General features: G+C 47.7%; 6 protein-coding genes and 5 non-coding genes across 11 annotated transcripts; 6 read left to right on the forward strand and 5 right to left on the reverse strand.

Annotated features, from left to right (window-relative positions):
* Window positions 1–985: 985 nt before the first annotated feature.
* Pdw03_tRNA111 lies at window positions 986–1084 on the reverse strand. Its single transcript has one exon. It is a non-coding gene; the product is annotated as a tRNA-Ser (tRNA).
* Window positions 1085–2009: 925 nt separating this feature from the next.
* On the forward strand, window positions 2010–2108 carry Pdw03_tRNA105. Its single transcript has one exon. It is a non-coding gene; the product is annotated as a tRNA-Ser (tRNA).
* A 130-nt stretch (window positions 2109–2238) lies between these two features.
* Pdw03_tRNA106 lies at window positions 2239–2337 on the forward strand. The gene has a single exon. It is a non-coding gene; the product is annotated as a tRNA-Ser (tRNA).
* Window positions 2338–2734: 397 nt separating this feature from the next.
* Pdw03_tRNA110 lies at window positions 2735–2833 on the reverse strand. The gene has a single exon. It is a non-coding gene; the product is annotated as a tRNA-Ser (tRNA).
* A 1350-nt stretch (window positions 2834–4183) lies between these two features.
* Pdw03_tRNA109 lies at window positions 4184–4282 on the reverse strand. The gene has a single exon. It is a non-coding gene; the product is annotated as a tRNA-Ser (tRNA).
* Window positions 4283–6618: 2336 nt separating this feature from the next.
* Pdw03_8782 (Zinc finger, CCHC-type) lies at window positions 6619–7656 on the forward strand (the record flags this gene model as incomplete). Its single annotated transcript, XM_066102060.1, has 3 exons — window positions 6619–6675; window positions 6772–7314; window positions 7549–7656. 3 exons carry the CDS (start codon window positions 6619–6621, stop codon window positions 7654–7656), a joined length of 708 nt encoding a protein of 235 aa, XP_065957143.1.
* Window positions 7657–8084: 428 nt separating this feature from the next.
* Pdw03_8783 (Zinc finger, CCHC-type) lies at window positions 8085–8692 on the reverse strand (the record flags this gene model as incomplete). Its single annotated transcript, XM_066102061.1, has 2 exons — window positions 8085–8131; window positions 8176–8692. The coding sequence occupies 2 exons, from the start codon at window positions 8690–8692 to the stop codon at window positions 8085–8087; spliced, it is 564 nt and encodes a 187-aa protein (XP_065957144.1).
* A 1143-nt stretch (window positions 8693–9835) lies between these two features.
* On the forward strand, window positions 9836–11284 carry Pdw03_8784 (CHL4 family chromosome segregation protein, putative; the record flags this gene model as incomplete). Its single annotated transcript, XM_014682506.1, has 1 exon — window positions 9836–11284. One exon carries the CDS (start codon window positions 9836–9838, stop codon window positions 11282–11284), a length of 1449 nt encoding a protein of 482 aa, XP_014537992.1.
* A 667-nt stretch (window positions 11285–11951) lies between these two features.
* On the reverse strand, window positions 11952–12723 carry Pdw03_8785 (Zinc finger, RING-type; the record flags this gene model as incomplete). The annotated part of the gene is made up of 3 exons (XM_014682507.2): window positions 11952–12063; window positions 12129–12581; window positions 12641–12723. The coding sequence occupies 3 exons, from the start codon at window positions 12721–12723 to the stop codon at window positions 11952–11954; spliced, it is 648 nt and encodes a 215-aa protein (XP_014537993.2).
* An 882-nt stretch (window positions 12724–13605) lies between these two features.
* Window positions 13606–14904, forward strand: Pdw03_8786 (Trafficking protein particle complex subunit; the record flags this gene model as incomplete). Its single annotated transcript, XM_014682508.1, has 5 exons — window positions 13606–13672; window positions 13726–13732; window positions 13792–13915; window positions 13966–14484; window positions 14611–14904. 5 exons carry the CDS (start codon window positions 13606–13608, stop codon window positions 14902–14904), a joined length of 1011 nt encoding a protein of 336 aa, XP_014537994.1.
* A 2591-nt stretch (window positions 14905–17495) lies between these two features.
* On the forward strand, window positions 17496–21161 carry Pdw03_8787 (DENN domain-containing protein; the record flags this gene model as incomplete). Its single annotated transcript, XM_066102062.1, has 6 exons — window positions 17496–18123; window positions 18223–19136; window positions 19197–19256; window positions 19310–20654; window positions 20710–20961; window positions 21019–21161. 6 exons carry the CDS (start codon window positions 17496–17498, stop codon window positions 21159–21161), a joined length of 3342 nt encoding a protein of 1113 aa, XP_065957145.1.
* Between the last annotated feature and the right edge of the window lie 1017 nt (window positions 21162–22178).

A 22178-nucleotide genomic window follows, 5' to 3' on the forward strand; every position in this document is an offset into this window, starting at 1 on the left:
CCTTTCGCTCCCCAGGTTTCTGAGTGTGCAGTCCTCTCTCAATTCTCTACAAAGATTGAAATTTGACACACATGTCCAGGCAGGGTATTGAGATTAGAATCTATTGAGGAGAAGCTCAAAGAAGATGCTCACACCACTCCCGAACGCGAGTTTCGCAAGAAACTAATGCTTGCAATGAAACTTGGTGCTTCAAATAGCCTAGAACACATCAACGGCGAGGAAACGTGTCTTTACTACAGTTTCCCAGAGCCACAAGATGTCCTGATATCCTACCAGCACCGTCACCATTATTCCGGATCGCTTATCAATCATGTGATGAATATTGTCGAGCCGATGAACCCGCCAGCATGCCAAGAGCACGAAGAGATACATATCACAGATCAAACTCTTGCCAACTTAAAGCAACTGAAAGTACTGCATAGGCGGCCTGAAAAGACTTGGATTCTGGATTTCGAGTACGTATCTATGCCTATAAGGTGTTCGCTCATTCCACTATAGCTTGCATTCAGGCAGCTGGATAGGAAGTTGCGGTATCAAGGTATTATCGATTACGGGCTATCCACAAAGGAATTTAGGGATGCGACGTCCTAGTACTTATCAGATAAATATGGGATGATGGGAACCCTTTTCCCAAGGTGCTAGAGTAGACTCAATACCAACGAAGAGACGTCACTCCAGGTTAGAGACCGAATCATCAATGTCTGTAGTCACAACTCAGATATTTTTTAGAATAATCATCAGTTCGCTGCCAAAGACATGCAGTGTTTCCGTAAGATCTTGACTGGGACTGATGAGTTGGTACAGGACAAGGTCTCCCACGAAGGCCGCGAGAATTTCCAAACAGCCAACATCAGAACTCTTTGTGGAGAACGGTTTCGTGGTTTCCTCTGGATAACTCTTCGATTGGTACACGAATTTTTGAGCGGAGGCGAGGGGTCTCGCGGGGATTACCACACGCACTACCTGAAAAAAAGTGCCCAAAAAACGACACCTATGAGATTCGAACTCATGCTCCCGAGGGAAATGCCTGGCAGACATTTTCATGTATAGCAGGGCATCGCGTTAACCACTCCGCCAAAGTGCCTACTTTGATGACATAATGATGCAAAATTACTAGTTAACTAGTCAACTGACCACTTATTATTGAATCGACTTGCGACACAGGTAGCATAACCCATCACTTGAGGTCGTGAAGTTCGGAGGCGCATGTTTTTCTTCGGGCACCCTTAGTCCTTGTGCTCAAATAGAACAAGAAAGTGATTCACCACCAAACAGGCAACCATCAACCTATTGATTTTAAACGCATTTGTCCCAACTCTAATGCCATCTGACCAGTTCAACTAGCTGGTTTCTCTATCTACGTAGTAGACAAGAATCTCTTCAATGCCCTAGCATCTTACCTACATATTCCACATGCTAGCCCGGCCTTAGTTTACGCTAGTCCAAATTTTTCAATATTGTAGGACATGAAAACCTTGCCACTCGCTTGCTTGCTTGCTTTGTGCAATCAAATAGGGTTCGCCACACTTGGCGTAGCGAGGGTCGCTTCTATTAAAGTCTACACTTTCTATTCGCCAAATGCCAGTTCATTTATGCGTTTTGGGTGGGTAGCTAACTCGGTGTTGAATTAAGTTACTTTGTCAGAAAATTTGCAACTGGCTTCTGTGAGTTTTCACCTTTTTTTCAGAAACTTACATGCCGCCGATAAGCGATGCGAACTTGTGTACGAAACAGCCGGTAACACAAAAGATGTGAGAGATAAATTTTCGAAATGTGTTCCTGTGGAGCGAGGAGTTTCTTCAGATACTCGGTCATTTTCCCTGCAAAGTCGTGAATGTGCGAGTTCCAAGCCATGCATGCAATGGTTTTGGGGAGCTTTTTCTCGCATGCCTAGGAACATGCTGATATGCTGCAGACCTCAGCGCAGTTTCTACTCAGTGACAGTTGGAATGTGCCGATGGTTGAAAGGCCTAAATCAAATGAATGTTGTGTTAATCCTTCACGAAAAGGGCACTTTGGCGGAGTGGTTAACGCGATGCCCTGCTATACATGAAGATGTCTGCCAGGCATTTCCCTCGGGAGCATGAGTTCGAATCTCATAGGTGTCGTTTTTTTCTTTTCATCACAAGCTTTGTCTCCACTTTTTTGCAAACATTCACAAGAACGCAAGGAAATTTTTTCGCCCTCGATAAGAAATATCTATATCAGAGAGGTTTGTGTTGACAAAGGTTATTGGGAGGCACTTTGGCGGAGTGGTTAACGCGATGCCCTGCTATACATGAAGATGTCCGCTAGGCATTTCCCTCGGGAGCATGAGTTCGAATCTCATAGGTGTCGATTTTTGTCCCCCACCCTGAAATTGTATTTCCTTTCCTGGCCCAAATTCTATTAATTTACAGAGTAAACCCCTACCGATCTTTCAGAGCCGTTGGTTCAATATGAATACAGTTATTTCCCTACCAGATAGCTACAAAATCGATGTAGACAGTTGATTTCCAATACACCGCGGTGGCAATATTGACGCGTTCTCGGGGAGCCAGGCATTCCTCACTGATTTTTTTTAAGAGAAAACATGGCTAGAGAGGAAAGTTTATTGCTGATCTGTGTTACAGATGGTGTTCCTCAACCTGGCTCTGAAAGCCCACCTACCGTCTTTGTGACCTTTGACAAGGCCTAAAAGAAAAATCCTCGCGGTAGCAAGTTACTAAAAAACATAGTGAGGGGCCCAAAAAATCGACACCTATGAGATTCGAACTCATGCTCCCGAGGGAAATGCCTAGCGGACATCTTCATGTATAGCAGGGCATCGCGTTAACCACTCCGCCAAAGTGCCTTATGCTTAAAATTATCTGGATTTTTTGTGCTCTCATCTAAATGTGTTTTGATTCGGGTTCAGCTTTCACAAAATAAGAAGGAAAGCTACATTTCGAGGATGTCTTTTCTAATCTAAAGGTTTCGAAAGCTAAAAACTTTAGGCATATTCAACCTTTTCAATATCAAAATTCAAGAAGTTCACATAGGTCCGATTCACGGCGATCTACCCCTACAGTAAGATACTGGCAAAATTCGAGGTCTCCCTTTGTACCTTATTACAATTTTATGGCCATAATTACATCCTTTTTGGAGGCAAAGAAAATCAATTAGACATGATCCCTAATTAAAGCATCAAACATTTCAAAAACAGGTCGTCATACCACAGTGAGAAATAGACTTTGAACACTGGCAATATGGTTAGTGTTTGTCAGCGGAAATAGTGCTGAATGCAAACAAACTTTTAGCACTCCATCCCTTTTCCGGGTATGGCGCAGAAATTTTTAATAGACCAGAACTTTTGAATAAATTACGCACCTTTAGCAAGGCATCTCGACATTATTCTAAACGTAAGGCGCGTGCTATATTAAGTTTTGAGATTTTGGGTTTTCCACTTCTCGAAATGACAAGGAATAATATAGTGGTACCTATTTCTAGTTATTGTGAAGAGAGTGCCTTTTTCTATTTAATGTTAGCGTACTACGTAGGGAAGAAGTATCAAGCATGGCTTAAATGTCAACTAGAACAGTTGTGTTTTTACACGAATATGCACCTCTCACATACGGTGTCTTGAAAATGTGGTCCTTGATTCTCCAAATTTAAGATTTAAAATCGATATAAGTAGGAATTCAATAAATCTATTTTTTTTTTCATTCGTTTGTGCTCGCATTCATCGCCTGTTGAGTGGGAGAGTGAAGAAAGAAGGCATTGGGTGCACGTACCTTTTGTATGATTATGGCATTCAACATGATCGTACAAAAGATACCCAATTCGCATAATTTTTGGGTTTCTGGGAAAATCCGCTTGATGGACAGACCAATCCCGACCTACAACATTGAAAAGCTAGCGGGCAGGCTCGGGTGTCAGCTGACGGAGACTCGAGATGAGTAATTTTCACCTCTACAGCGCTATGTTCCCTATTCTGTCCCTACCGGGATCAGGGAATTAGAGAATTTAGTGAATCTACTCTCTATGTAATGGGGTTGAGATTTCGTGTCTCCCTGAGCTTTATTTTGTCGAGTCTCCTTGAGCTGATAGCTCGGGAGGCTACATATCTTCGATTAGTACCCCGTAGTCTTGGGGTAAATTAAAACGGGTTTTGATTATTGAAGGTAGGATATCTTCAGAGGGCGCATGAAGGAAGGAAAAAAAACGACACCTATGAGATTCGAACTCATGCTCCCGAAGGAAATGCCTGGCAGACATTTTCATGTATAGCAGGGCATCGCGTTAACCACTCCGCCAAAGTGCCTTGGTAATATACAAAGACAAACAGCTTACAAAATCCAAGGCCTGTGGAAAGTGCCAAGTTACCTGCCTGTCTTGTGAAACACTCTCCACTCTTAGCCGATTGCTGGCCTGGGCGCTTTTCTTCGATTCGACAGCTGGCCGGTTCTGAATTTTTTTTGGAATTCTGTTCCCAAAAATTTTCGATATCCAAATTGGCTTCTTTTGGCAATTTAATAGTGGACGCGGCTATTAAAAACGCATGGATACTTCACACTCTAAACAGTGTTGAGCAGGAATTTCTGCCTTCAAACAGGCGAACTTTTGCCTCACCAATACTCCAAGCCTCACAAGATACCAGAATCCCGACTATGTCATTGGAATATCCCAATAACTCCTGGACATTCGTATTGCGCCCGAGGCTGGGTTGCGTCAAGGTGCCAGTTACCGCCGTTTGCGCTGGCACGAGGAAAACGATTAGGCGTTCGGATTACACAGGAAGTCGCCTATTGCTAGTGGTGATGTTCTCAAAGGTAAATAGCTGTTGTGTAGCCTCTAAAAGTAGAAGATCACAGATTTCCGTACCTCTACTGAGTGACTGCGTAGTAGACTTCCGCAAAGCTCGAAAAGCCCGAAACCCGACCCGACTCAACCCGCAAAAGGGTCGGGTTTCGAGCTTTTCGAGCTTTGCGGAAGTCTAGGTATTGGTCTGCTCGTAGGTGTTGTCAAGTGATAATATAGTTAACGAGTCAACATGGTCCAAAGGTAAACACAAGTAACAATGTATGGTTGAAGACGAAGAACTAAACTAAGTACATGAGGGAGTGTCCTTATATATCCTTCGTTCCTACTCCCTGAGATATACTCCCTGGAGTATATCTACTGGAGTCACGGTGACTTCCTACTCCTGCTTGGCATCGGTAGTGGGTCACGGTCACGTGATCTGGGCGGTCAAGGGTACTCCAAGTTTTCATAGAGTAGAATTGCCATTTGCTTGTCGCAGGCCGAAAGTGGCTGCCTTGTCACGGTGCGAACCGTGATGCTTAGTTAGAGGAAGATCACGGCACGTGATCTCCGACCTGTTTATCTTGAACTTCAGTTCTAGATCCTGTTGTAGCTCTTCGAGCTACGTCTTGTATATTAGCCTGCCCCTGCCTGTACCTGCCTGTCAATGTGAATCTGATCTGTTACGACCTGTCCCTGCCAGTCATCTCCTATCATACCGTCCTGCCAGCCCGCACCCTGACATGACTGATTGATTGGTTGGCTCTCGGTGGCCCATCGGTGTGCCTTGTAGGTCACTACTGGTTGGTGACGGATAGGTCCGTAACACTCTATATCGTAGTGAAAGAGAGAAGCTATCTATAGGCACTAGCTAACGTATTCGGTAAGCGAGCTGGCCATATAAGCGAGGAGCTGGCCACCCCAACCAACTTCTTAATTTAAAATGTATTTATCTCAACTAAACCGCCATTAAATTAAATATACTAAAGTCATCTATCTAGCTAGGCATCTATTAATCTTATGTCCTATTTCTCCATAACCACTACAATTTGGCGGGGCCTGTGACGATCTGGGAGGATTTATGCCGGATGTTTCCGCCTTGTAAAAGTTTGCACTGTTTGTCTGACGTGGCAGGACCCCACAAAGGTTCCTGTCTCGCAGGTTTCTTTCTTTCTTTCTTCTTCTTTCTCTGTACTTAGTATTCTCGTTGAAATGCACTCTTTTGTTTAAAGAACTGGCTGGTAACATAATACTAAGTACCACTTCCATTTCCAACAAAGCAGTACGACTGTACAGACCATCATTGTGATTGGTCTCGGTCCAGCTTTACCCCACTTTCGTTCCTTGGCATCGTACAAGCCAAGACCTGACCTGAACTGAGCCCGAACCTGAACTTGATATCTGACCAATCAGAATGGCCGGATCGAAGAGATACCCGACGAATCGTGGCAAGCAGCCGGTTGCTGATTTGCCTGAAGATTGTTACGCACTGCCTAACTGGTCACAGTTATGTTGGAGCTTCCCTGATTATACTTGCCTGTGCTGATCCTCCAACGTCAACGATCTGCCTCTCAACCGAGCTGTTGCTGCGCACAGTCTTATTCCAGCCTAAGTCCTTTTGAGGGTATCGAGGAACGATGCCAGGTAGAGCGCCGAGTAGATCTATACCGCAGTATTGGTCTGCTCGTAGGTGTTGTCAAGTGATAATATAGTTAACGAGTCAACGTGGTTCCAAAGGTAAACACAAGTAACAATGTAGGATTGAAGACAAAGAACTAAACTAAGTACATGGAATGGTGCCCTTATATATCTGTCGAGATGTGTGGTGCCACCATGAGATAGGTACAAAATGCCTCAATGGTGCCACCTCTGAAACACCAAACGTTTCAGAGTTCTTCGCTTCCTACTCCCTGGGTGACTCCCCTGGAGTCACTGCTGACAGATAGATCTATTGGCTCTTGGTGGCCCATCTGTGTACCCGGTGGGGCACCACTGATTGGTGACGGGTAGGTCCGTAACAAAGATGAAGAAGAATCCGTTGAGCAGGAGATTGTCGCTGCCCTCGACCCGAATACCCCGACCCCCGAACCACAGAGACCAGTTGATGCTGGTGAAGATGATAGTAATGGAGAAGGTTCCTCCATTCGCGAACGACGGCAGAAGACCCCGACTCGTGAACGATTTCACGAACTCGCCCGCGAGTATCAGAACTTGAAGAGGAAAGTCCAGGAATTAGAGGACGAAGTGACAGTCCTACATTCCGACAAGATTGAAACCGAGATTGTTATCGAGTTGCTCACGCAGGAGCGAGATGAAGCGATCGCCCACCGGGATATCGCTATCCGTGAGCGTGGTGATCTTGCTTTCCGCCTTGTGAATCCCCAGAACCAGAGTAGCTCCAGCACACCGATGGTGGACGCCATTACGAACCGAAAGACAACAAAGATGCCGGATGCTCCGATGTTTAGCGACGGTAAAAAAGTCCGATTTGAAACCTGGGAGACTGTGATACGACAGAAGCTCGAAGCAAATGCCGACCACTACCCGTTGCCAGTACATCGCAAGCTCTATGTGCAAAGTCGTTGTGAAGGCAAGGCTCAGTTGCATTTTGCACCCCGAATGAGTTCTGATTCAAGTAACGCATACGTGGACGCCGAGGATATGATTGTCCATCTAAAGACTGTCTTCGCGAATCCGAATCGACGTGCCGAAGCCTACACCGCATATCACAAATTGATAATGACGCCAAAGGATCACTTCACCGATTTCCTTGCTGAATTCATGCAGCTTGCTGAAGAAGCTGCCGTGATTGAAGAGAACCGTAAACGTGACTTGTACTCAAAACTACCATACCTGCTCCAGAGCCAGGTGATGTGGGCGGTCAACCAGGACTAGCAGTGGATCGTAAACGGGAAGTGGTCTTTGCTTCTTGTTAAAGGTTGATCTCGTGAGACATACTCTGGAAAGTCTTGGAGAAAGATTCAAACGTAACCATATCCTGGTTGACCGCCCACATCACCTGGCTCTGGAGCAGGTATGGTAGTTTTGATTACAAGTCACGTTTACGGTTCTCTTCAATCACGGCAGCTTCTTCAGCAAGCTGCATGAATTCAGCAAGGAAATCGGTGAAGTGATCCTTTGGCGTCATTATCAATTTGTGATATGCGGTGTAGGCTTCGGCACGTCGATTCGGATTCGCGAAGACAGTCTTTAGATGGACAATCATATCCTCGGCGTCCACGTATGCGTTACTTGAATCAGAACTCATTCGGGGTGCAATATGCAACTGAGCCTTGCCTTCACAACGACTCTGCACATAGAGCTTACGGTGTATAGGCAACGGGTAGTGGTCGGTATTCGCTTCGAGTTTCTGTCGGATCACGGTTTCCCATGTTTCAAATCGGACTTCTTTACCGTCGCTAAACATCGGAGTATCCGGCATCTTTGTAGTCTTTCGGGTCGCGGTGGCCTCCACAATCGGTGCGCCAGCTTGGTTCTGTAAATTCACGAGACGCAATGCAAGATCACCCCTCTCACGAACTGCAAGGTCTCGATGAGCAATCGCCTCATCTCGCTCCTGTGTGAGCGACTCGATAACAATCTCGGTTTCAATCTTATCGGAATGTAGGACCGTCACTTCGTCCTCTAATTCCTGGACTTTCTTCTTCAAGTTCTGGTACTCGCGGGCGAGTTCGTGAAATCGTTCACGAGTCGGGGTCTTCTGCAGTCGTTCGCGAATGAAGGAACCTTCTCCATTACCATCATCTTCATCATGTTCACCAGCATCAACTGGTCTCTGCGGTTCGGGGGTCGGGGTATTCGGGTCGAGGGCAGCGACAATCTCCTGCTCAACGGATTCTTCTTCACCTTCAGGCAAATCAGTAACCGGCTGCTTGCCACGGTTCGTCGGGTATCTCTTCGATCCGGCCATTCTGATTGGTCGAATGTCAAGTTCGGGTTCGGGTTCAGTTCAGGTCAGGTCTTGGCTTGTACGATGCCAAGGAACGAAAGTGGGGTAAAGCTGGACCGAGACCAATCACAATGATGGTCTGTACAGTCGTACTGCTTTGTTGGAAATGGAAGTGGTACTTAGTATTATGTTACCAGCCAGTTCTTTAAACAAAAGAGTGCATTTCAACGAGAATACTAAGTACAGAGAAAGAAGAAGAAAGAAAGAAAGAAAGAAACCTGCGAGACAGGAACCTTTTATGGGGTCCTGTCACGATCCAACAATCAAACAATGCAAACCTCGTCAATACGGAAACTTCCGGCAGAAATCCTCCTAGATCGTCACAGAGGGCCGGGGGTGTCACGGTGCGAACCGTGATGCTTAGTAAGAGGAAGATCACGGCACGTGATATCCGACCTGTTTATCTGAACTTCAGTTCTAGATCCTGTTGTAGCTCTTCGAGCTACGTCTTGTATAATAGCCTGCCCCTGCCTGTACCTGTCAATGGGAATCTGATCTGTTATGACCTGTTCCTACCAGTCATCTCCTATCATACCGTCCTGCCAGCCCGCACCCTGACAGGGGGGCTACTCTATATAGATCTATAGAGAGGATCTATTTCTGAAGAGATTCCTCTTCAGTATCGGTCAATTTATAAGAGTTAGCACGAGAAATCGCGCGGTGTGGTATACCATTTAGGCGGGCAGAAAGGGTAGATCTTAGGACGTTTAAACGGCGCGCCACTTCACATATTAAAGAGATTTCTTTATTCTTAAAAGCCTGGATAGCTAGTAAGATCCTACCCTCATACTCTATTGAATTTGGAAAGGATTGAGTACGAATTGGTGGCATGGTGGGTGGTTGAACTAACTAAGATCTAATTCATGGACGCGTTTTGGTTGGGTGGCCAGCTCGGGGGCTTGGCCAGCTCGGTAGTGAAATACGTTATCAGCTTATCGGCACGTGCATGTTTGTTGTTGGTCGTTTGGAATTTGGACACAAAAAGAACTTTGGACAAGCACGGGAGCAGATCAAGATATGGATCCAGAGGCATGCACCTGCCATTGATACCAAAAAATCTTGATCACTCCCAAGCATTGCGCCCATACCTTGTCAATCACTGCAATGGCGCGTCCTAAAACAGTTCGCGCACCGACAACAGCCAGTCTTCCAAACAACCTCCGCATTCCCTCATCGACTCCGTCTCTCACAAAATCCCTGGGAAAACTATCCAGACAAGCACTACTGGACCTGGTACTTACATGGCTCGATGATGGAAACGTTGCCTCATTTCCACCATACCTCCAGACCGACGAAGAAAATGGCCCCGACGATGACGAAGCCCTCCCCTACCCCGCTGGGGAGACAATTGAGGAAGTCCGCCAAGTATATGAAGACCTACGGGACCGAAAGGGTGCAAAGCGTGAGGTTCTCGAACGAATCTTAGACGGGGATTGGCGGCATGGAATCACACTGCGCCAGCTGGCCATGGCAGACCTCCGCTACATAGATGACCACCCCGCCAGCCTTCGATGGACCGCACTCGAGCTCAGCCGTATTGATAAAAAGCGCAAGAACTCCAAGGACCCTCCACTCGCTGACTGGTCTGGCTCCGTACCGCGCATGCAAGCGGCAACATTTGTACAAGGCCTCCAACGAGAAATCTCCCCATTGGTCAAGGCACATTACCACCTCGCCCACTCGGCAACACTGCCGCTGACATTCCTTCGTATCTTTGTCATTGACTCGCCATATCAATCCCCTAGGCAAGCAGCCGGGATCTTCACTGATTCGTCCCGAGTCATCTACGTCGCTTTCCCGGATAGTTGCCCCTACGTCTACACTTCCATAACATCATCTACCGGATCGAAAAATGCTCCTTCGACAAGCCCAGTTGCTACTGATACTCGAACTCTTCAGCGTCTGGTACGCGATTCCATTCCCAAGGCTTTATCCCGCCCACAGGAACGATTCTCTCTGCAGGCGACATCCCTGGCAGCAAAGAATCTGCCTACACTCCTAGCCCTCCGCGGCCCGGGAAGATCAACGGCATCAAATGGCGCCTTCAGCATCTTCGCGGACGCAGCCATTGAAGGAAGTCCACTGGACCCTCGACCTTCTAATACAGTCTCGCCCGAAGAGCATATTCAAGCGAGTCATTCTGGTCCAGCAGAAGGCCAAAAAAACACAAGCGGTTCAATGATCAGACGAAGGTCCAGCGGTATAGATCCAGACATCGTCTCTCCAGATTCCAAGAAACGCCGTCTGGCCATCCACTCCCGATTCGGAACTTTGGGGTCATCAATCGCCCCGGCACCGCTGGACCTCCTTGATATCCGATTGCTCGATAACCCAGGCTGCAATTTTGAACAGGATGATGATTTTGATGATTCTACGTCCACGCCACCTGCCGTGTCACTCACTTTCTCTGGCTCCGATGTCATAAACGGGATTCGCAAACTTGCCGAGCTAGGCATCATTGACCCTGGGCGTATGCCATCGTGGATGACTGGCGAGGAAGGAGTTAGTGTTGCGACTGTTCGACAGGGTCACAAGCTTCAAAAGGAATTATAGAAGAATCTATGTTTGGTGTTCTTGGGTGTTGGGGAGTTTAGAAGCGCGGTGCTTTTTTTGTTTCTTGGGCTGTTGGGCTTTGATATGATACCCAGACTTCAGATGAATGGTTCATTTTTGTTGCTTTTTTGTCAGATTTGGCTTTATTGAGATTGGATTTTTTTTTTTTAAGATTTCCCAACCGAGTGCAATAGCAAGTGAATGTGGTCTACACTCGACATTGAAGATTGTAAAAAGAACAAAACTCTATCCCATTCTAGCGCTTAACACCACATTTCCGAACTCACAGCACCAGCATTTCTCCGATGAAACAACACACAAATTTGCTCTCATCATTCTAGGCCTAGTAATGGAGCAGTTCATGCTTGAGCTTGCACCAGCTAAGAGTGACCGTCTTTCAATAATAAACTTCTCAAAACATATCACGCCTTATCCCATTCCCAATGACAAACCAACTCACAGTAGAAGACCAAATGATAAGAAGAGACCACACTAAGATATCGTTCCGTTATAAATCATTCCTCGATCTCATGTACCTATAGAGGTGCACATAGAGGCAGGTCGGTTGTTTCAGCCGAAGAAGCACATACTCTGAGGAGCCAGAGGTCAAGATGTGGGATGTACCCTTCAGGCAAAAACATACAGATCAAGCCATGGCACTCAGTGACTACTCGTCGCCCACGTTCAAATATCGCCCTGGGCTACGGACTCCCTTGGCTCGAACGACCTCTCCACAGGGATGGGGCATTTCGCGTTCATCGCCCTTCCACAAGGCTTTGCTATATATGCGGAGTCGTTGAGTTTCAGGTTATCACTAAGACTTGGACAGGTGATCTTTACTTACCAGTAGAGGCAACGGACAATATCGTGGGATGCATGCGCAGTGGCCTCCCACACCTTGAAGCAAGTCTCATGTAGATTGCTGCCGCATAACTGACGCCACGTAGTTATCTCCTTGTTCTCGAAATCATGAAAACAAATTGGGCATTCGCCCTCGATAGGCTTCCTTTCGCCGGTGGTAGTAAGGGTGGTCCTGTCCAGGATTCGTTTCAAGGACAAAGCAGCAAGCATCTCTCGTAGCTCCTGAGCAACATTCATTGCATGTAGGACTTGGCAATATATTAGCGAAAAGCAGATGTGCTTACACTGCACCTTCCGGAATCTGACATCCGGACAGTCACAGGTAGGGACGTTGCCAATGCTCGTTTTGTAGATATTGCCAGTAGACCCTACAACTTCAAACGTCATTTTTGGTATATTCGCGGTTTCGTCGACATTGTGTCTAATCATATACATGCTTAAGCGTGACGGTGATCAGCCAATCAAAGTATGCCATGCTCGTCAATATTTACTTACAATCGACCTTCAATGTGTGCAAATCTTTCAAAGAACCCGTCGGGAGGTGAATCTAGCCATGGAAGTGCGCGTTTCTCAGACATGGTTGGATGCACTGAACGAAGTGCGCTTTTGCAACTTGGATTGGATTCTTGGCCCTAGGCTTGTTACTAGGACTGGCAAATTTGACAATGAAGTCGACCTTTTTGTCACAATTTTCAGAGTTTGCAGGCAGCCCGGGAGGGCAGGAAGTTTACTATCTTTTGGATTCACAGAAACTTTCGGACATGGGTATTTCACAAGAGTATGAAAAGATAGAATCTCGAAGAAGTTGACTGAATAGTGTATTATGCATATATTGTGGCAAGCAAATTCTAGGAATAGGTTCAAGCACGTGAAATATTAAATGACCTTGTATGAATTTCCACGAAGATATGAATGGTCCTTGTTCTCAGCACGTTGGCCATGTTAGTTCCCCCCTTTCACATTAGGATTGTCATTGTTGTGGATCAAAATTTACTACAGTGGCCTATAGAGGAGAGGATATTAAAGAGAGAAATTGAGAGCGGGCAGAGATCCTATAATATGGACGTGTCGATATGTTTTTAGCCCTGAAGAGTTCTTGGAAGCTCCATCCCTATTGGCAAGTAGATGCTCGATTTCTCAGAAAGATATGATGTCAATCAAAGGCTCTACATATGTCTATAGGTATGGATTTAGAGGTTCAGTCCTTTGAGCGGCATCCATGTAAGGCCAGACAGTCAGAAGAGACCATTGACTGGAACCTTTCGCACTCTTTGGGAAACAGCAGGTGTTTGCACTGTTTGTTTGGGGTAGCTTCCCTATCGCTATCAGCTCGTGGAGAACTGTGGGCTGTCCCTCTTCATCGACAAGATGACGATATACTGCAAAGCCCCAGACTGCAGCTAATTCTTTGCTTCATTTTCATTATCTCTTTCCATAACTGATAGCAAAACCTATTCTCCATGTCACGTCCACGGGCTCTATCGGGCGCTGATGCTCCGAAGGAACCACATGCGGTCTCCCTCAAAGGTATGTGAAGATAACCCATAATTTGACCAGCAAGCTAATTGTGAGTTGAAAAGTGTTGCGGTAATTCCAAATACATATATCAGTGGTGTTGATGGCAGCTCCTGACTCTTGATACACAGCCTTGCGCGGCCGTCACTTTCTTATCAGCATCCTCTCCCCGCGTCCAACACCATAATCTCCTCGAAAGCCTCACTAAGCTATCCGTCCGGTGACTCCGACGATCAATTCATTCTAACGCCTCTTGTAAGAATGTGACCAAGCACTTCCAAGAAAATGTTCACTGACGGCAATAGCTTACTCTACCTCCCTCCTTCGGATCTGTCTACGTCGGAGAAACCTTCGGATGCACCCTGAGCGCGAACAATGAGATCCATGATAATGACAACGAGAGAATTCTCACATCGGTGCGCATTTTAGCAGAAATGCAGACACCTTCGTCGGTTGCAGCACTGGAGCTGCAACCACCCAACGACTCTGCATCCACAGACGGGCTTAGGATCGGCGAGTCATTACAAAAGATCGTACGGTTTGATTTGAAGGAAGAAGGAAATCACATACTAGCTGTCAGTGTCAGTTACACAGAGACAAAGATCGGCTCAGACTCGCAGGCAGCTAGTGGCCGGGTCAGGACCTTCCGCAAGTTATACCAGTTTGTGTCACAGCCCTGTTTGAGCGTTCGGACGAAGGCGTCCGAACTTCCACCGCTCGAGGTCGATAACAAGTCACTCGGACCATACGGGAAAACGAGGTTACTCCGGTTTGCCCTGGAGGCACAACTGGAAAACGTGGGCGAGGGCGCCGTGGTAGTCAAGGTATGAATTTCCTATCAATCCCTAGCAAAGGAAGGGATTTTTTTTTTCGGCGAAGCGCGGCTGTACCTGAAGATCTAACTGGGCCGGAAATGCTCAACAAATTGGCTAACGTCGGGGGATGGATAGCAAACAAAACTAAATCCCAAGCCACCGTTCCGATCAAAATCGCTAAATTGGGATACAATGAACCCAAACATGTCACCCGCGGCACTGCCTACTCTGAATCCACGGGATGTCCTACAGGTAGCATTTTTGGTGGAACAAGAAGAGGGCCAGAGCGAGGGATTTGAAACTCTCCAGAAGGACCTGCGACGGGACGGTCGTGCTACGCTGGGTCAGTTGTCGATTGAATGGCGCGGAGCTATGGGGGACAAGGGGTTCCTGACGACAGGAAACCTGATGAGCCGGAAGCGTGCCTGAAACGCGGTGTGCAACCAACCCACCGGATCGTTTCCGCTTCTGTATCACGATATGGGTGCCGATGTGTTTTAGTGCAACCAGCCGACAGGTTGCATGGAGGACGCCGTAAGGGCGGCTTGTACACATTCCCACTGGCCCACTTACACAATATTACTATTGGCATTGGCAGCAGCGTCCTCAACTAGGGGGGTTGTACAGTGTAAAATATCGGGCTCTGAATAGACCCACACAATCTATGTAGGCCCGAGGACTGCCTGAGGCTCTGGAATAGAGTCCGGTACATTTGAGCCCTTTGACGCCACTAGTACGGAGCGGAAACCAGCCTCGCCATGCAGCCGACGCTTAATTTGTATTGTCGCACTGCAGTTACCTCTCGGCAAGGAAGCTCTGGATTTTTGCAGACTTCGGCTGGGCCTTGGCTACTTCCCATAGGGCTTGCACAAAAGAGACCAAAAAGAGAAAGAAAACGGGAATTTATCCTCGGCCCAATGCCACGTAGTTTACGGGATGCTACATGTAGAAATGTTATTTCGGGTAGGTGTACATTTAAAGGTCTCTCGGAGTCCAGATTCAAAATTATGGAGTTACCTAGGCATAGAAAGAGTCTAGACTCTGGCTGGTCAATCGGGTTCAGCTGTTCAATGGGTTGCCCGATCTCAAAGATATCTGCAATCTAAGTCTCACTGACTAGGTTCTATTTTAGGATCACTCACGGTCTTGTCTATAATCTTTTCCTTTTTGTTTGTGAAGTTATAGGCATTCAGGCTATAATCCGTTGATCTGCTCCACCGCTTCTTCTCTCCAACATTAAATGGTACTGTTGACTGCATTGGGTGTATGCATGTATTTATGCGCACGGGGAGATGGTTTGGATGAACTTGCCTAAAATCTTGGGATGCGACCAGTCGAAAAGGGCTATCGGTGCAGGGGAGCCCCCTGTGTCACGTAACGCGGGTATCAGCTGTGATCAGGGCATTGAATAGATAAGTGTTCATATACACCATACTCCATATGGAGTTAGTCTATTGGATTTAGACTGCTTGTCATCAGATGGTGCCCAGGTAGCTAGTTAGAGATATAGTACTTTGAATTTAGAGATCCTCGGTGGTACCAGGGGAATGCTGATACTGGAACGAACTGTAGGATTTATCTATATTATCAGATTCCTTTTTTTTTTTTTGAATTTTTTCTAATAAAATCGATACCGTGGAAATTGATACAACTGTGGAGTTAAACGATACTTTCTTTCACCACTCGGTGCTCCACATTGTCCAACTCTAGTATCGATCATCTCCCCGGGACAAGCCACTCCACCTGGTGACTCCTGACTCAAAATTCAACGTATTTACAACTTGATACAAAGTATGTCGTGCACAACAAGACAACTGTATGCGATTGAAGGAAGAGGTGTGGTAGAATGTCCATGTTTGAGGGCAAAGAAAAAGAGAAGAAAAGAAGAGAAAGCCGTTAAGCAGACTCCGCAATCTAAAAAAGAAGATTCCCACGAGGGACTACACGGTAAAAATAGCCTCCAAAGTCCCAGAACCTCGGCAGTTCCCGATAATCTCACCCCCTGAAAGTCAGATATAAGAAAGAATGACATTGTGGCGTTGTACTAAGCTAAAGACCCCTAAGAAAAACGTCTTAAATGTCTCAATAGAAAAACACTCGTAGCAGTTGACGAACCTGGTTAAGAAAAGGATCAGCCAAGACCCGCATTATCCGCTGAAGCTCAACTATGAATCACGGGCCTCTTACCCCCTGGGGCTGATTTAACAGTTTGTTTCTTGGATTTGGATTTTTCATTTGGGAACCTTGGAAGTCATCTATATAAGGTACTCTAGGCGAACCTCGTTGTAGAAAGACCTACACAAAACTTCACACATACATGGCAGTTGATATAGGCATGTTTATGTACCTGTATTACGAATATACCCCGGAAGTCTGGATCCCTTTAGAGTCTAGCCACCCTGCACAAGCCTGCAGGTTGCTACGGTGTCAAGACTCTAGTGCATTGATGCTAGGGCTGTGAATGGTCCGGGCCCTTGACTGATTTGTCTGAATTGACTGGGCTATCTGGCTTTTGTGAAGAATTTTTTTGGACTTTAGAACGGGCAACTCTTACCACATTTACATAGTGGAGTAGAAGATATGCGCACATTCAAATGTCCTCGGGTTCTAGTGACATTTTACCACACGCCTACGCAACCACCCGCGATCCTAGGGGGAAAAAGAAAAGAAAACCCCTCCCCCCCCCCCAAAAAAAACCCAAAGAAAAAAAACCACAGAAAATATGATAGAAGGTAGGGAAAATATTTGGGTAGGAATAATATACCTAGAATACACAAATAAAAAAGATCATCTGAATTGAACTCCTTTTTTAATAAGTTTGACCTTCAAACCCCCGAAATTGATCTTCACTCTGAACTGCCCCTCCCTCCCGTTCTCCCCCATTTTTTATCAGCGTATTCCCCTCGCGAAAACTACATGCGCCCAACTCTTCTGCGCATTCCCTTTCCTGGAAATCTTGCGATCCATGTGGTGACTATCAAGGTATTAACCTGCTACAGTCCGCCGTGACTCTCTCCACAATGCCATCGTCAAGCACCTCGGAGGGTGCTCCCCTCGCCGATTACTTCTGGATTGCCGGTGTGGATGGTACAGAGATTCTGGAGACCTTTCAGAGATTGGGCGAAGATTACCGTGCCAATGGTGTCGTATCTCCCGGCCCTGCGCTCGCAGAAACCATTCAGGAGGACGCCGATGCGGAGGAGGAATACAACTCGGATGGGGTCTCCCGGCCAAACTCAGTGCTTTTTACCGGCACCAGTCATAGGGGCTCTGCCCAACGACTATCCACGCTTTCAAAGACTTCCGAGAGAACAGTTGGTGGCAGTAACAGTAATCGGAGCAGCATGACCGTCAAGGGTGCCTCGTCGCCTCTGCATGCCTCAGCTTTGTTCTCCGAGGACTTCGATTTCGACTCCGCGCTCTTCAAGTTCGCCAACGAGCGGGAATCTTTTCTAACCGATCTGAGCTTGAGCGCTGGCGCTATTACCTCGAATACCCGTCCGCGATCCAGGGTTCGCACGCAGAAGATTGTCTCTGGGGATTCGCCATCGCCTAGCGGCAACTTGCTGAGGTCGGGTATTGGGAGCGTGCGACGATCCTTTCGGGATATGAATAGCATGAAGCGGCAGCCATCGATTGCTCGTCAAGGTGAGGGCTCTTATCTATCTTTGTTTTCCGTTCAATCTGGAACGGGATCATGCTCGGGACTGTCTGTGGATGCACTGGCTAACAATGGATTATCTTCAGCTTCGGTGCGAACTTCTCGGCGACTTAGCAACTACAACTCGGTAATCCCTGTTCCACAACCCCTCGAGATCTCCACCACAATGCACCCGTTGAAACGACGATTCGAGCCCGTTCTCCTCGACCGATACCCCACACGTGGCATGCCGGATGAGATGAAGCTGCGCGGCAATTTCCCCGACTACGTCCCTATGTTCGCCTTTCCGAATGATGTCAACATCGTCTCCTCTGATCAGCGACCGCGCTCTACCTGGCACGGATTCGCCATGACAACAGACAACGGTTCCAGGTTGCATGCCATCTGTGTGCTGATCTGGATACCCCTCAACCAAAATGCCGCGGAGGAGCTCGAGAAGCGCTGCGAGGAATGGCGAAAGGTTAACATGACGGATGAAGAGCGTGAGCTGGCTTCAAGCTTGGGCGAACGATTGGCATCAGAGCGAGCCAAACTATCCCGGCTTCTCGCCCAGCTGCCGACTGTCCCGTCAGGATCTGAATCCCGCGAACAGCTCGAAGATGAAATCAGCGCTGTGGAGGAGAAGATTGGGCTAATGACCGATCTCCTCCGTCCAGTCCGACACGGCGCAGCTTCCAAGATCGAGGGTCTGACCGATGGTGATACCGGGTTCTGGATCCCTCGTGCGTACGGTATCTTGGGCCGAGAGAGCACGATGACAAGCTTCTGGAAGGAATGGCTCAAGGCTATCGTGGTGCCCATGACGGAGGGAAGTATACGGCATGTGCCCCCGCCCTCTCCGCGCATGGGTTTATGGCAGCCGCTGGAGCGATATGTCATGAATCTCTGCACAGAAGCGTTCTGTCCAATTTCCTCGAAAACTCAGGTCGAGATTGTGATTCGTGAGCTGCGGTTGTTCGCGCGCAAAGAGGCACCCAATGAGATCCCTGGTTCTCGGAACGTATGTGCACCGCAATCTTGATTGATTTCTCTGTCAGAAATTTTGCTGACTGATTTCCAGACTGATCTCTATGCCTTATTCCGAACGTTGTCGGTTCCCAATATTATCATTCTCTTTGAGGTAGGCTTGGTTTGCCAGTTCAGTTTGCAAGAGCTACTGCTAACCACACACAGTACGCTCTCACTGAATCCCGTATCATCTTCTTATCTTCACACACCTCTATGCTCTATCTCGCCACCAGAGCGTTGGTTGACCTTTTATTCCCTCTGGAATGGACAGGCGTTCTCATTCCCGTCCTTCCTGCACGCTTAATTCAGGCTCTCGAGGCGCCTTGCCCGTACATCGTGGGCATTGAGCGTCGGTACGAGAAGGTGGAGCTGCCTACGGATGACTTTGTCCTGGTAGATTTGGACAATAATATGATCGAAAGTACTATTCAACCGACCTCTCTTCCGCGTCACCAGCGCAGGAAGCTCCTCTCCCTGCTGCAACTAGCTGCCCCCCACCACGGTCGATACCAAGTCCCCACTGGCCCTCCTGCATATGCAATCGAGACGTACCCGTGGGACTCGTTCATGTCAGAGAACAAGGCTAGTTTCACGTCCAAGGTGCCTGCAACCAACCTCGCAAAATTTGTCAGTCTCAACTCCAGTGCATTTGGTGCAACGGCCGTGATGCCAGGTTCCTATACACCCCCGATTTTCAACGTCTTCCTGCACGCTCGAAATGAGGCCGGACCGTCTCGTGGGTACTCTTCTCGTGGTAGTGAGCGTGAGCGCCCAGGGACCAGTTCCACTATGAGAGCTAATGCCTCTCCGCCATCTCCGAGAGAGAATTCGCCTACCTCTGGGTTCTTCCCTCCTCCACAATCCTCCTCGTCACGCAATGATTCCGGCATGGCATTGCAGGCTTCATTGCGCGAGAAGCGTTCCGGACATTTCGATGCCGCCTCGCGCCGAAGCTCGTCCTTTGGAATGAGTCGACGTCCAAGTGCTCAGTTCCTAGGTCATGCTTCAAATCTCTCAGTGACGACTCTCAACACTGACTATGGTGCCGGATCCACATATGCACCGTCTGTCTATGCGCAGTCGACCATCGCTGCGTCCACAATTGTCCCTCAATCCACGTACCAGCCCTCTGGCAATAATGAGGGCACTTGCTGGGCGGAGGGTCACTTTTTCCAAGTCCAACCCTGGGATGACAAGTTGACCTGTGCTATCTGTGATGATCTGGCGGAGGAACATATGTACAAGTGCTCTGCATGCAAACTGATAGTCCATAACCGCTGCGCCTCAATGGTGTGTCTGCCCTGTGATGCAGCCTTCCATCCGGATCAAATCCGCGCAGCCTTTGTCAGATGCTTTGCTAGCTTGTTCTACACGTACAAGAAGTTCCTTTCGCCAGCCAGTGGCACTAAGAAGAAGTCCGGCATGCATTATAGTTTTAACATGGAGGCTTTTATGAAGAGTCTCCCAAGCGAGCATGCCGAGTATATCTCAATTCTGCAACAAACACAAGGTAAGTTGAGAAACTCTCATCTCGCACCGTGGAGGGAATATTGACCCAATTCCAGGCTTCAACGAGTTTATCAGTGACCGCGAGCGAACAAATCCGAAGTCCAAGGACCCCCGCATGACCCTGTTCGATGAGATTGTCCTTTCAAAACGCAATCGCGGCCGCACATCCCTTTTCTCCGGTCGCTCGACAACAGACTTCCTCTCAGACACCTCGAACCACATCTGGCGCACAGCCTACGCTACCTTCACTCCAACTAGCCGCAGTCAGCAGAATCTTTCAGTCGACTATGGCAGAGTTCCCACAAGAGGTAGGCCCGAACGCTCCAACACCCAATCGAATCCGCTCACTGACAATCTCCCTCTAGCACCGGCAAACCTAGATACTAGCCTGATGACAGATCCCCGCATGATCCACGGTGCTCCACGGGCTTCTAACACGGCAAACACTGCCCGTAGAAAGCCGCTGCCAAATATGTTGGGTGGGCTCGGTAACTCTCCGCCGCGTTAATTGGTGCGATTCCAAACGCTAGTGCCCGTTAATCAACACGTCGTTTTCTGCCCTAGCCTTGTGCGGGTGGGTCTTGCACGGAGACCCATGTGCCATTTTCACCTTCTCGAAACACTTCCTCTTCTTTCCTTGCGCGGGTCTGAAACCTGAAACTTCTTCTGACTCCGGCTCGGGCCTCGATTTCCCCGGTTGACGGCGTTGCCCACTCCATGCTTCATCCAACGATCAACAAGTCTGTATTGTGCATTGCCTTCTGCGTGTCTTGGCTTGGGCATGTTTGTCGATCTAAGCCGAGAATGACTGCCGCTGGCTCGGCCAAACTTCTCTCTTCCCGCTAATACCCCGAAAATGGAACGCTGCATGTGGTTGCACACTTTTGGCCTCTCTTCTATTTGAACTTATTTCCCTGACCTGACCTAATATGCTCTGTCATGGCGCACACCCGACATCTCAAGAGATGTCAGACAGTCCACACGCTGATCTTCGGTTGCGTTGCTGTCCTCGTACATAGTGTTGACTCCGGCTTGATGCACGGAACCGTGAACAATCCCCCTAAAAGCGCTATCCTGGTTCGCAAGGCGATTACTATTCGTGTGCCTGATATTGATACATCCATCACATGTTTAATCTCTGGACCAATACCTCTCTGCTTTTCTTGCCCTTTTCCCCCCTCCTCTTGTCTCTCGGTCTGTATTTCTCCCTTTTTCTTCCTCGTTGCCTGTTACTACCCAATACCCCCTTTGATTTGGCTGGTAATTTTCTCTCCTTGTGTCTTAATTGGTTGTTTGAAATACATTGCTGGGCAAATCTAGTCTCGATTCTGTCTTCCTTTCTCATAACGGTCATGCTTTCGATGTCAAATTGTCGTCTTTGTCAATGCTGCGCGGTCCATGCCTGACCTTTGGGTGAATTTCCCTTTCGGAGCGGATTTGAGGTTGTCACTAAATTTTGGCTGCTTTTCGTGCATCGAGGTCAGAAAGAAGAATTCATAGACCGTTGTTTTATTGTGTATATTGT

The sequence above is a fragment of the Penicillium digitatum genome, chromosome 3 (genome assembly GCF_016767815.1).
Source record: "Penicillium digitatum chromosome 3, complete sequence".
Lineage (NCBI taxonomy): Eukaryota > Fungi > Ascomycota > Eurotiomycetes > Eurotiales > Aspergillaceae > Penicillium > Penicillium digitatum.